The following is a 14,372-nucleotide window of genomic DNA, read 5'->3' as shown; positions in this document are numbered from 1 at the left end:
CACTCATAACAAACCAACATAGGGCGCTAAGAATAGATCCCCTGCTCTGCCTTGCGTTTATGTGTGTATGAAAGTAAAAGATGATGGTGAGAGGAACAAAAATGAGAGAAATGAAAAATGGCAGAAGAAAACATAAAGGATGATTGTGAGGAATGGAAAAAAGAGAACAAGAGTGACAAAATGCAACTACACATCTTCCAATTCCGAATTCCGGAGCGTGTCAAATTTGTGTATACGCATCTTCCAATTAAAACAACTTATAAATTGTTTTCCCTAAATCCATCTCAGTTGGTGTCAAAAGTGAATTAAAAAGTGGTGTCAACAGATCATATTTCTTTAAATAATCAGTAACATTTGCCTAAATGTGATAAATTCAAAGTTCGGGCTTATCACTGCCATATTGAAGTTTCTAGCTTTGACATCACTGTACAGTGTAACTAGTGACAGAAATCCATTTCGAAAAGTGACTAAAATAAAATGGCAAGTAAAGCTGTACAATTAAACACAATGATATAAATTACAAAAAAAACTACAACATATAAATCCACCAGAATCCTATCAATTTTCTATTTCTGTAGCTCCTTTGATATCTATATGTTAATAGATCATCGAATCAAAAAGTTTGGTCTAATTTTGGAAGTTTAGTGATTCCAATATCCCCATAAGCTTCGTTTTGCTCCACATCTACATAGCCAGTAGTTTTAAGAACCTGAAAAACATTATACAGTAAACAAATGAAAACAATTTCATATAAAACATATACATATTTTGGTTCGTTAGGAGGTCCATTTCATGAATCATGAGTAACTGTGGTCTTACATTAATAGCCAAAAAATTAAAAAAATAAAATAGCAAAAAATTACAGTGATTCAGTGAATATCCAATGAAGTTTCTTAACAGAGCTCATAATTCAGTATCGACAGTATAACGTGTTTCTTGGAAGACATGGTGTGTAAGCATATATATTTCAAACAAACGGGTTGCGCAGGCGTGAAAAGAGGAGTACCAGAGAAAACTTAATGAAACCCAGGATAAATATGTGTAATTTACTGAAAATAAAATGTTGCAATCCTAGTTTAATCTAAGAATGAACTGATATTTCTACCAAAGATTTTTCCACTTTGAATATTCAAGCATCGAAAGAAAGCTTTGGCATTATCTTATAGTGCCACACATGCACATTGTTAGGAATGGGGACAAGACGGAGAAGAGGAATGACTTTTACATTTCCAGAAAGGTGAATTGTAATTAGTTATATCCAGGTAGTGATTATGTGGTTTGAGAGTAAAGACCTAATAAATAGTTCCTCAAATGAAATTGGGGTTTCTTTAGCTTTATGTTTTCCAACTTTGGTGAATCTACTAAACCATTTGGCGAGTGCTCCTTTTGGGGTAATATTGTTTACCCTGTTGTGACTGCTGAAGGTGTGTGAAGAAATACAAGTTCATCTCAATGACACTGTTCTGTAGCAGTGAAAGAGTTTTCGAGTAAGGATTTCCATTTTTTGTTGTTTTTTGTCTCTAAGGTTGATGGTAAACTCCTAGTCAATGGACCAATCACAAAAACAATGGCAGGCACAAACATGAAAATTGAGCCTCATGTGAGCTTTTTGGGCCCAAGTTTTTATTTTCATGGACCAATTGTAATGTAAATAGTTAGAATAAGTTTATTATTTCGAGCCTTGTATTTGGCCAAATAGTGTAGAATGTTTGGGCCTTGTTTTGGACTTTGGGCCCAATAGTGTAGATTTGGACTTAGAAGTTAGGCTTCTTGTGTGTGTGACCTAATTAGGGTTTCCATTGGGCTAGCTTGGGCCACAAGGAACCCTAGGCCAGTTGCTTGCTCACCAAGGGTGTGACATTGTTCTCATTTTGTACATGTTGCATTTCTTCGGCTAAGTTTGCACCAGGAGAAACTTCGGTAGATGTTGTGGCTCAATATTTAATGGATTATGATGAATCTCTAAAGCAATTAAAATTTCCTTTGGATTGAGCACATCAGATGACACATTATGCTTATGCTAATAAGCACAGTAAGATATCATAGCACTCATAAAAGCACGGGATTGAGTATATTTGAAGATTAGGTCTCATAGGCGGACTACCATGGCTATGACCTCAAAAGGCGGACTACAATAGGTGGACTCCATCTAAACTAGCAACCAGATATTTTATGAACCCTATTGGGTTTTATAACAAATTGGAGCAATCGCATAAAAGTTAAAACAGTGAAAGAGTTTTCAAGTCAGGATTTATGGATTTTGTTCCTAACACATAGGCTCATACTTTCAACTAACTGTTTCAAGTGGGAAAAAAATGATTGAACTAAATAACTAAATTGAATTATTGACAGGATTAATTTGTTCAATATGGTTGCTAAGATAGAGCAAAAGGACAGACATAAATTCCCTAGACTTGCATTCTAGAGTTATACATTCCAATCAGACAATATAGTTGATCCATTAAATGCAATGGCAGATCTTGACCAAAAGTATTAGAGGGACCAAAGTAATATAATTTTGAAATATAATTTTGAGATTATTAGATTCAATTATTAGTATAATGCTTCAAAAAATAGCTTCTCTAACTTAACAATTTGACCTTTAGTATAAGGTTTCAAAATATGTGAAGAAGTAGGGTTTATCTTGTTTTCATCAATACTTTCTTTTTTATCACTTTTAAAAAATGAATTTATTCTTTTATTCTTTATCAATATACCTTCTTTGTAAATAATATTAAAAAATAATTTATCATAATCTAATAAAAAATTGAGACACGTAATTATAAAAAAAAATATTATAGTCAAGTCACAATTAAAAATCGATTATGAAAAAACACATAATACATTATTTATTTTTTCTATATTCATTAAAAATGAATATACAAAAAACTCATGAGATAAATGAGAAAAAGGAATAAGATAAATGAGAAACAAGAGCAAAAATAATGAATTTGTGTCTTCAAAAACAAGAAAAGATATGAGTGTGAGAAATGATTATAATTTGTGAAAAACTAAAAAGACAATGAGAAGAAAAATAAAAATTATCTTAATAAATATTTGGTTTAATTACTCTTTTGATTCATATTTTCGTTTAAAAATATTAAGTTGGTCCTTCAGTTATTTGTCTTAATTTGGTCCCGATTTTTGAGAAACAGATGCAATTTGGTCTTTTACCATAAATTTTGTTAAATTTCTCCAAACAGATCAATAACTTTTTCATTAAAATTAAAACTCTTAGTATGAATAATTTGTTTTGTTGGTGTAATTAACATAATCCTAGGGTTAGCTTTTGGACAAAAACAGGGACCAAAAGATAAATTAAACCTAAATATTTTTATTTTTTATTATATTTGATTTTATGTTTTGTTATCTATTATTAATTGTTATGCTTTATAAAAGAAATAAATAGATACACAATTTAATTTTCATCAATTTCTAAAATATAATACCTACAATTTAAAAAATTTCAAATATATTTATATATATAATTAAAAATTTTCAAAATTTTGGAGGGGCCATGGCCCTTCCCTATCCTCAGAAGATCCGCCCCTAATTAAATGAAAGGGTGAAGGCCTAAAAAAAGTTATTGAAAGTACATGATTATTCTATCACAAACTAAATGGACTACAATGTACTTTTTCCTATTATCATCACTCAGAAAAAAAGATTAAGTATATTTTTAGTCTTTCAACTTTGACTCAAAATTGAAATTCGTATGTCCGAAACTTCAATACATTTTGATCCCTAAACTTTAAAAATGAATAAATATAGTCCTTTTAACCCAATTACATTATTTTTTTTACATGTCGAACGCATTTCATGTTAGCATCGGAGTTGTTTACATCGTTTGACACATTCCCGGTTCAATATTTTTTGGAAAATGCATTCGACTTGTAAAAAAAAGTTAATATAATTGGGTTAAAAGAACTATATTAATTTATTTTTAAAGTTTAAGGACCAAAATGTATCGAAGTTTCAGATAGGGACAAATTTCAATTTTCACTCAAAGTTCAAGGACTAAAAACATACTTAATCCCAGAAAAAAAAGTAGAGTTGACAAATATTAAGAACACATTTTCATCCTGTAAAGTTGAAAAGAATGTCATCTACCGAAAAAGAAGGGTAGTAAAGACAAGAAAACACAATTCAGATTTCTGCAGAAAATGACGAAAGAAGGTTGATATAAGAAAAGTAGTCACCAAACTTTTCATAAGCATGAACATAATCTTGAAACAAAAAGTTTAACATACCAGTACTTCATAAAATAGCCTTGCCCCTTCTTTCCGGGCTAGGCCTCCAAAAACTTTTGAGAAGTTTAGCACAGTCTCCTCTTTCTGATTCCTTGCAGGTAGAAAACTCTGATGCAAGTAGCTTGCTACATATCTGAACATCATCAAAGAACACCATCATCCATCAATCTCAAAACAACATTTGAACTATTGGTATTCCAAAAGCCAACCATCTCACCTGGTTCGATCAGACCACCCAACTACTGTAGAGAAAATAAATAAAGACATCATGTTCCAAATGATTTGCAAAACATTGAATTCAACAGGAATTATAACAATTTATAGACGGAGATTTACAAGAGATCTCACTTTTTGCATTATCTGTTCCAAATGAATTTATTTCCTGATATAAACAAAATAAATGCATGGATACATCAATTAGATCATTGAATAAAAATATGGAGGAAATAAAAGCAAAAGTAAAGTGGGGCTTTTTCATTAAAAAAATAGATATACTCAAGAAGCCTAACATTCCAAGAAATGCAGTCTCACATGTACATCTGCTAAAGCCGATTGGCGATTTTTTTTTTCTTTTTCTTCAGCAAAGAGATTTAATGGAGTGAGACTTTTTTATTCGACAGTGAGAGAGGAAATTAGCTTTGATTCATAAAAACATCACGTTTAACATATTTTATATTTTTATGACAGTAAAAAAGTTATTTTATTGGATGACAAAAACTTCATTAAAGGACCAGAGGAAATGGAACGATTAGGAATCTGTTAGGCAGGGAAATAATGAGAAATTGGAATGTGCATTATAGAAGGAAATTTAGAAATAAAAGGGAGTTATGCGGTTAGTTGTTTTGGGGGAGAGAATTTCTGAGAAAGTCTATAAACAGTTTCCCTTTGGGAGGTGTTAGGGGTCTTCTTTTTGTATTGAGCATCTTTGACTTGTGACAAGAAATACCCTGTGTGAAAAGGAAGCCTTTTCCGTTGTAAACGTTGGCTTTTTCAGCTGATAGTGAATAATTTAGTTTTGTGAGTTTATATCTGCTTCTTCTTTGTCTTGTTTTCTCATATCTGTTTCAAGGTGCCTACGAAAAAATTGCTGCAGGGCTAAGGGGAAAAAACAAATAAACAAAAATACCAGCATCAACAATGGATTGTTGGCACTAGCCAGATAGGACATAAAGATGAAATAGCTACGATGTCATGTTGAAAATATAAGGTTTTAGGTTATAAAGTAAGGAAACTGAAAATAAAAGTAGAAACTATAAATAATATACTCAAGTATTGTGATGTGTAACAATAAGATATAATAAAACCCGGTGTACTACTAAATAATAAATGGGAAGGAAATAGAAATCTAAGAGATAATATGGACGAAACTAATCCTAAAGGATAATATAGAATTTAAAACCTAGAGTAATAACTCAGTTTTGGAGAAAATCATAAATCCTAGACTACAAATCATAATGCTAAACAAATGGTAAAAAAATAAAATCCTAAGAGATAATTTGGAGGAAACTAATTGTAAAGGATATATAAGACATAATCAAAGATAATATTGCATATTTTCATATATTCTAACAATCTTCACCCTTTTTCATATAATATGGTTTTCTTTATAGTTATTCTTTACCTCATCCAACAGACTAGGAAACTCATTTTCATTTGTACTCAAAGAAAGAGTCTCTGGAACAATTGGTATATCATTATGAGGAGGGCTTAGAGGAGTGGCAATAGTTGGAGACTCTTGCAAGTGTAGGTTCCCTGAAGCTTCCACAATCTTGAGGGAATCGGGTAATTTCATTTTCTTTCTAGAGAATAGAAGTTGAAGCTTTGAGGAACAACCTGGAGAAAACCAAGATCAGTAAAGATAGAAGAGTTTACAAACAAAAAGAGAAGTGATAAAACTAAACTTACAAGGAAGCAAGGGCTCAAAGAATCTATCAGGATGAAAGGAAATGAGAGATTCTCTTTTCCAAGTAAGTGAAGTACGACGGTATTTTCTTCGTTTACGAACTATGGATTCTGCAGTGCATAATATCTTTGTAATTACCCTGAAATGGTTCAAGATGTAACATTCAGTTGAGAATAACGAAAAGACTTGCACATTGAAATAAGAATTGAATTAAAATTATCGTGAGTGGAATAACTGTTAATTCATTTACAAGATCACATGAACTACACATAAATAATTATAGGAAAAGGAAAGAAACAAAACCAATGATTGGAGGGTTTTCCTATAAGAGTAAGAAATTGAAGTAAATGGGCGGCCTAATTTTATGGTAACAACTATATTCAAAATATTTCCTAAATAACTAAATGGATTTTCCCACACCACTCTAACAGTGAGCAAATTTTCTGTTAGGTAAAATACAAACGTCATATACTTGTGACACATTTATTTATTACAATGTGAATGGACATATTATACTAATATTTGGAAGAAATCATAGTTTATTACTTAGATTACAGCTTCAAACTCTAGATACATGGAACAATCCTTTACCACCAGTCTAGTGCACAAGGAAGCAAGGTAAAAAAGCATTGAATATTTGAATATCTAGAAAAAAGAATAATTTAAAAGGACCTTATTATCACATACTTGTTTGGTAGGACAGTTCTTTTTTGATCAATAACAGCTCTTCTTTTCTTTGAGAAATGTGAGCGGTCTCTCACAGCTGGTGTAGAAATAAGCATTGACTCTGGCGTAGTAGCACCTGCCAAAATAGAATTTTAAGAAAAAAAATTTGAAGAATCCAAATGCTGAAAACAAAGACAGAAAATTAATCAGCAGTTGCATTTTCAAGGCCTAAGAAGAATAATGGTTTCATGAACCTCGTTTTGGCCTTCCAACGGAATCATCTTGAAACTTAGACACATGAGTTACATCTAGATTTTTTGTTTTCGATAGAGTAAAACTAAGCCTTTCATCTTCAACTGAAACCTTTTCTTGAAACCCTAATTTTCCTTTGTTATCACACTTTTCAGCAGACCCTTCAATGAGCTCTTCATGGATGTCATTGGTAACAGATGAATTGACATGGGGCACACATTCTTTTTCTTGGTGTATATTATCCTCAGTCTTTTCTGTACTTTCTTCCAAACTTCTGGCTTCAAGAACTTCAATAATTTCCTCACTCATGTTGCAAAACGAGCTTAATGTTTCCTTGACAGAACTCTGGACGGCGTCAACTTGACAAGATTTGATATATTCTTCCATAGATGACACATGTTCCTCCTCTCTCCCACAGAATATACTGATATCCGTATATTCATCTTGAGAGATTCTACTACTGTCTTCATGCATTTCATCTTCACTTGATACTACATCTTTACTTGTCTGATCTTCAACAATTTGTTGATCTTGACCAGCAAATTCTTTCTCTAGTCGTCCTTCTACCATTAAAACACTTTCCAAGTTCATTGGCTCCTTTAGAGAAAACATGCTGCCTTCTCGTAAACCAACTGGACTAAGTGGATCAACTTTAATACCCATCATACTCAACAGTTGAGTTAGATGAGCACTGCAAGGTATATTGCACAATCAAATAAGTTCATTGAAGAATATACAGAACAATCCAAATTATAATCAGCAACATGTCATGACAGAAGAAATAAAATAATATTTTCATAAGTTTGGTCAACATACTTTCCCACTTTATCGCGATCAGAAGAGCAGGTATTTTCGCTGTCATCAAACTCCTCAAACTGCATAGTAAAAGGCATTTAGTATGTGCAGAATCAAGAAAATAACACAAGGGTTTGCTCTTTGTGTTTGAAGTAAATTTAACACTATCAAGTATATGAAAATGTCTTCCATCAATACGCCTATAACATATTATGGCTACAATTAAGGTGAAATTTAATGTAACTAGCTCATTTGGTCAATGAAATGATTCAAATTGGCATAAAACATCTTGCATGGATGGCGACAAAGCGGTAGAACTAGACTAGTCAATCTATCAAAATTAGTGGAGTTGCTTAGATGATTCAACGTACAAGCACGCCAACCCACCAAGTCAAGGTCGGTTGAGTTGCTTAATCCACCAATATTTAAGAATGTTATTTCCTTTTAATATTAATTTAATTTACAGTACGGTTTTAATTAATTATATTTATTAACACCATACATAGATACATACACACACATATATATGTATATGATACAATATACCAAATTATTACCAATTCCATTCAAAATAAAACATATTTTGGCAGGTCAACTCCCTTTGTCACCCTAACCTTGCATATCATTTCAAACATTTATGATTAAATATAATCTACAATCATTGTACAATTTTATCACTCAGGATCATATTCCCCAATTAACTTTGTTGGTAATCCAGTTATTTGGGACAAATTTATGCCCTATATTTTTTCCATACATGTTCCAAACAAATTTTCATTAAATATTATCTGCCTTGATTTCATTTTAATACTATTTGGAGAAAATCTGTAACAAGAAAGATAAAAAACAAAATAAAAAAACAAAAAGAAACAGATTCAATAGAATTAAAAACTGAGATAACTTTCTCATATGAATGTAATGGAATAATTCACCTAAAAGTTTAAGCTTTAAGGTAAAGCCGAAGCAAAACAGTATCTATGTTATACATTACTCGCGTTACATAATCAATTAAATCCCTAAGTGGAACTCCATAAGCGAAATTACTTATTAACCAGCATGTGATTGCCAACCAATGATAGATAATAGGTCAAATTTTAAATTAGGCTGCTATAGGGTTGTATTATGTTATTAGGTTTCTATTTTTATATGAATTTTAGATCTCACAGTTACATGCATGATCCTTGTAGTGTTGTTGGCAATTGACGCATCAGATTGTCATTTTGAAGTTTCAAGGTGAAAACTCTTTGCTGAGAAGAAACCATGTATTTGTTGATGCTTGAATTGTTATCATATTTGACAGTAGTGCATGGCAGCTAGCTCTGAAAATGGCAAGCAGGATGGCAGGATAGCATGAAGCAAATGACCCCTCTTTTAAATTGTCAAGAAGTGGACTTTAAGCCAAATGATGTGCGACTTCCAACACCCCTTCACGCCGAGGTATATACATCTCGAACATGAGACTAGACATTAATGGGTGGTTCGATAGCGACCCGATAGCGGGTGGAACAATATACCCAACAAATATCAAATTTCGTTAGGATAAACTCTAACCCATGACTCTGATACCATATTAAGAAGTGGACTTTAAACCTAACTCAACTTTACAAAACCGACTTGTAAAGTGAGATTTACACCCACATATATACTTTAAATTAACCTTATCTCCAGTTGACGTGGAACTTCCAACATAAATATTAGAATACAGACTAAATAGTTTATTCTACAAATATAAATACCCAAGAAAAAGGAAATAATAGGAGACACTATCCAAATAATTTGGAGGATTTTGGCCTAGAACAAAAGGCCAATCAATGGAAAAACACCATGGAAGATGTTTTAACCATTCCAGAACTAGTCAACTACATAATCAAGGTCATGTCATTGGTCACTCATCTAGCCTTGAAGATGGGGATTCAAATGCTTTTAAAAAGAAAGAGTGGAAAGTGAAATACCCAATTTTCATGGGCAAGATCCTGTTAGGTAGCAAGCCAGGGTTGAAAAGTTTTTAATTAATTATATTTATAACCATGGCCTTTTTGAAAAGCAAAAGACTAAACCAGAACTCAAATTGTCCATGGGCTTGATTTGTATGGAAGGGACTAATATAAACTGGACTAGATCTGGAAGCCTTCAATTACACAAACTAACCCAAACACTAGCATTAAACTCACACAGACCAGAATGCCAAAAATGTGGAAGAACAAGTATTTGTATAGTTAGAAATCACAAGAACAAACCTCTCAGCTCCTATAACTGTAGGTACCAAGCCATTTCACTCACAATTCATCTTGCTATCCGCACTCTATGAGCCACACCATTTTTTTTCCCTCTGCTACAATCAGCACTCCACTGTGAACAACTACAACCTCTGCTGCTGATTGCCAGGTTTCCTTCTTTCTGGAGTAAAGTTTCCGAAACCTTGGGATGTGTTGACCCAACAATTGGTCTCCAGCTGACCCTTGTTCCTGGGCTCTATCAACATTGGAGGTTTTCAAAGTGGAATCATTGAATAGGTTTTCTAGTAATGGAACAGAAAATCCCTATGAACAATTACCAACCTTGCAATCAAACAAATTGTGTGTAGGAGTTTGAGCAGGAATTTATAATGTTCATTGGTCCAATTAACCCAAATTACAGCAGAATTGACTTTAGGATTATTTTATGAATGATTTGAATGTGATTAGTATGTAGAAGAAAATTGAGGACTCATTATCAACAAATTGTGCCCATTGTCAATCATTTAGACAAACAGATAAACAATAAATTTTATATTTATAATGTTAGGCTTAGAGAAAAAAAAAATGAAATGTGGTTTAGAACCAGAACACTGGGTCTGGGCTGTTATAACCAGAATTTTGTGTCCAAATTGAGCTCGAGAACAACATTTTGTTTCTTTAAAAAGGGTTAAACCTGATAGAGATAAAATGGGAACTGGGAAGAAGTTATACTAGTGGTAATTAAAAAAAATTAATTCATTGTTCAAAACCTACAGCACTAGGCATTTAAATTGAGAAAATGTTAGAAAGAAAGAAGTTGATCGTTTTCAATGTGACCAACCATTATTATGGCCACATCATGGGTATCATGAAAAAACTTTAAGAATGCTTATTTTGGGAGATGAAGATAAAAAGGTTGAATTGTTGGGACCAAATTCATAGCTGAGTTGCTAGGAACAATTGCTTTATTTCAGTACTTGGTGTAAGGCTTCTTGTGTAACATAAGGCATTGATAGGCCAAAACAAAAATTAGGCAGTTATACCTCTGAATTAGGAAGTTATTTTTACATTAATTTCGAGCAAAGCACTTTTATGCAATGGTGTGCCAGTTATAGTTTGACAACTTCCACAAGGCAATAAAGGGGTGAGGTTGTTGGTTTTGGTGTTTTGAAAGAGATCTATTTTAGGGAAACCGGTATTTGTTGATTTTTATACCAAAATCTTAACTAAATACAATAAGATGATTATATAGTTTATCTAGAATTAAATGTGTTTATTTCTTGAATCCAACAGAAACAGACCAATATAATCATGGAAAAGCATTTATTAGACAATATATTAGTGAACAATCCAAGACAAACAGAAACAAAAATAATTGCATGGATAAAAAAGAATAAACATTATTGAGGTAAGGCTTAAAGAATTGAGACACTACAATTTGACACTATGAAGAACTATGGAATGCATACCTTCTCTTGAGAAAACAGCCCAAATTCCCCAGTTTTACACACAACCTCTGTTGCATTTCACAGCATATATTACTCAAAAAAATAGGATAAAATTAAATTTACTATAAAAGTAAAATAGTGAAAGAATTTTAGTACCTTTGTCTTTGATAGTAATTTCTTCTGGAAGAGCAGTATGGTCTCTGAAACATTAGAAGAAGATAAGTAATGAAATTCTCAAAACTAAAATAAAATTCCAAAAGCATGTAAATTTGTATGTTATAATCTAGTAAAACCTTACTTGCCAGTATCTTCAAGTACATCTAACTCAAAAGCATCCAACTGTAATCTCTCAGGTATACTAATAGACATACGCAAGGTTTCCACATGGGCAAAGTCTTCTCTATTGTCCACAAATTTATTAAATTTAATGAGCATCTCATTGCAATCATCAAGTACATATTCAACCTTTCTAGAGTATATTCTGACAATGCCAAGAAGAAGATAACCTAGCACTCTATAGGATACAACATCCATTTCATCTTGCAAAATCTTGTCTGCAGAAGGCAAAGAAGATAAAAAAAATGGAGAAACATTAGCATAAAGTTAATCTGGATTTCACAAGTGGATTATAAACAGAAACAAGAAAATTATTAACAATTTTTGGGAGTAACAGGACCAAGCACCATCAAACATGATCCATATAAAAGTGTTCTTACAAACCTCTTAACCAGTTTACTAGAGCAAATAAAATTTATTAGCGAAAGCATTTTTAATATTTAACCCAGTGAAGAAAAATTAAAATTCTAAATATTTAAACAAATAACACAGGGTCCCTTGGCCCCAAGACCTTTCCCCTTGGCAAATATACAACTCCACACATAATCAACAGGATTAAAAAAACCATCATGAATGGCTACAGAATTAGCAGAAGTTAAATGTAAATAAAATCAAGTTTATGCACTCCCTAAAGCTGGATTATGTATGCTACCGACACCAAGCTTATGAGACAAAATCAACCCACGGCCCTCACAGGAGATTAGTTAATATATCAGCTAATTGATCATTGAAGTTAACAAAACTAGTAGTTTATGTCCTAAAATAATATTGTCAAAGACAAAATGTAGTCGATATCTATTATTGTTCGGAGAGCCAAATGGCTGAGGAAATTTGATTTGGTCTGCTACTATCCCTCCAGCAAAAACTGATTAATGAATTTTCGTCTCCATTTTTAACTACATAGGAAATATACCATAACATCCTATAATCATTACCCCTTTTGATAACTTGTTGACAATGTTGCTGATACAAGTATCAAATAGCACTTCTGCAACCTCTATCTATGCACGTATATGATTGTAGTTTAGATCACTGTTAGCTGTCTTTCTTTCTGTTAGAATTTGACACCCTACTAGGCTACTGTTAACTTCTTCTCACATATATGTACAATAACATACTATCAGTACAAATCAGACTCATTTCACCAAAACGGATTTTCTTTTCAACTTTCAATCAATGTGACCGCAACCACATTCATCATTGTCACTATTTATTCTCCTTAAAATTGAATCCAATGCCAATAACTTCCACACAAAAATGATTATGATTAGGATAATCGCTTCATATATATATATAATAGACATGTAAATTGCACACAATTATTAAAATTGTATGTTAAAGAAAGCGCTAAAGTCGCAGAAGCTTCATTGTATTTACCTTAACGTTTAAGTGTTTTGCCAACAGGGTTAACACCATTCTGCTAAACCAAAAGCCAAAGGGTATCTTGGAAGCAATAAATAATTGAAAACTACAAAAACAAAAACTGTTTTCCAACACTAATTTTCCCCGGCCAGCAGAGCTGCATCCACAATTTTGAAACTAACCTCAGCTAAAACTGCCCCTTTTCCAACCATTCCCCAAACTACTCACAAATACAAAAGAACATAAACAAATAAAATTTTAAGCCGCCATAACCACTCATGGAACAAAAACACAACAGTAACAACAACAGAAAAAAAAAACAGAATTTCATTTATATCGATGAAAAACGAAACAAGCCAACCAAAATTTTGGATGTCTTTGGAAGTAAGACAGAAAGCATTTGCAATTTTATCACGTAAAGAATGAGAGAGAGAAAGAGAAGACTAACCAACAGCAGAAGAAATGTCGGTATCAAGGACCTGAATTTTCCTGAGGTTCTTGAAGCAGAAAGCCGCAATCCGCACAGGATTACTTCCAAAACGAAGAAGGAACTTGTCCTTCAACATCTATTTCTCTTTGGTTCCACTGTACCCTGCAAAAGGAACTATGTGATAGGAATAAGGTTTTATCATGGTTTTTAGCTAAGTGCTAGTTATTTGAAGAATGTGTACCTGATTGGAAACGGTCGACTACTATGCTCAGTAAGAAGCTCTTCAGTCTTCACGCAAAAAACACCAACTAGTTAACGGAAAAACACTTACATCACCGCCGAATAAATACATAAAAATAAGAAAAATTAATTGACTTTTAGTAATCTTACTAATTTAAGTGCTTTTAGTTGAATTTTTATATAAAAAAAATATTTCATTAAATATTTAAAATTTGATGTTATAAAAAGAAAAAAAAATGTATAATAAATATAGATAAAATGAAAGTGTTCGTGTATTATTACTTTAATTTTTTTTATTTAAATAATTTATTGTTAAACTTTTATTGTCAATAAAATAGGATATTATTATTTTTAATAGCGGGATTTCATTAATATAATAGTTAAAAATTGAATTAGAAATTTTCAGTTTTTGAATCAATACATTGAACACCATAAAAAAAATCAATAATAGGTAGACATTCCATATATTTAACA

General features: G+C 32.1%; 1 protein-coding gene across 2 annotated transcripts; it reads right to left on the bottom strand.

Annotated features, from left to right (window-relative positions):
* Window positions 1-301: 301 nt before the first annotated feature.
* SYN2 (Rad21/Rec8-like family protein) lies at window positions 302-13,996 on the bottom strand. Of its 2 annotated transcripts, XM_085670510.1 has the most exons (14): window positions 13,900-13,996; window positions 13,677-13,820; window positions 11,829-12,084; window positions 11,687-11,730; window positions 11,552-11,598; window positions 7,888-7,946; window positions 7,074-7,762; window positions 6,841-6,955; window positions 6,156-6,292; window positions 5,872-6,083; window positions 4,587-4,632; window positions 4,468-4,492; window positions 4,251-4,383; window positions 302-709 (listed from the first exon to the last, which is right to left on the bottom strand). In XM_085670510.1, the coding sequence occupies exons 2-14, from the start codon at window positions 13,792-13,794 to the stop codon at window positions 614-616; spliced, it is 1,977 nt and encodes a 658-aa protein (XP_085526636.1). In that variant the 5' UTR covers window positions 13,795-13,820; window positions 13,900-13,996; the 3' UTR covers window positions 302-613. The 2 variants fall into 2 exon arrangements, with proteins under 2 accessions (XP_085526636.1, XP_085526637.1); XM_085670511.1 differs by lacking the exons at window positions 302-709; window positions 4,587-4,632 and having other exon boundaries at window positions 4,283-4,383.
* Between the last annotated feature and the right edge of the window lie 376 nt (window positions 13,997-14,372).

This window comes from Vigna unguiculata, chromosome 1 (genome assembly GCF_037176805.1).
Source record: "Vigna unguiculata cultivar grain cowpea cultivar isolate G323 ecotype 2 chromosome 1, ASM3717680v1, whole genome shotgun sequence".
Classification (NCBI taxonomy): domain Eukaryota; kingdom Viridiplantae; phylum Streptophyta; class Magnoliopsida; order Fabales; family Fabaceae; genus Vigna; species Vigna unguiculata.
Note: the sequence above shows the minus strand (reverse complement) of the source record. Positions and strands in the feature narration are given on the sequence as shown.

What these genes read in the sequence shown, in the direction of transcription:
- SYN2 (XM_085670510.1), bottom strand. Translation starts at nt 13,794, where the DNA reads ATGTTGAAGGACAAGTTCCTTCTTCGTTTTGGAAGTAATCCTGTGCGG. An exon ending in CGACATTTCTTCTGCTGTTG is followed by an intron (nt 12,085 to 13,676) that starts GTTAGTCTTCTC and finishes TGCCTTCTGCAG; the next exon opens with ACAAGATTTTGCAAGATGAA. An exon ending in AATTACTATCAAAGACAAAG is followed by an intron (nt 11,599 to 11,686) that starts GTACTAAAATTC and finishes GAAATGCAACAG; the next exon opens with AGGTTGTGTGTAAAACTGGG.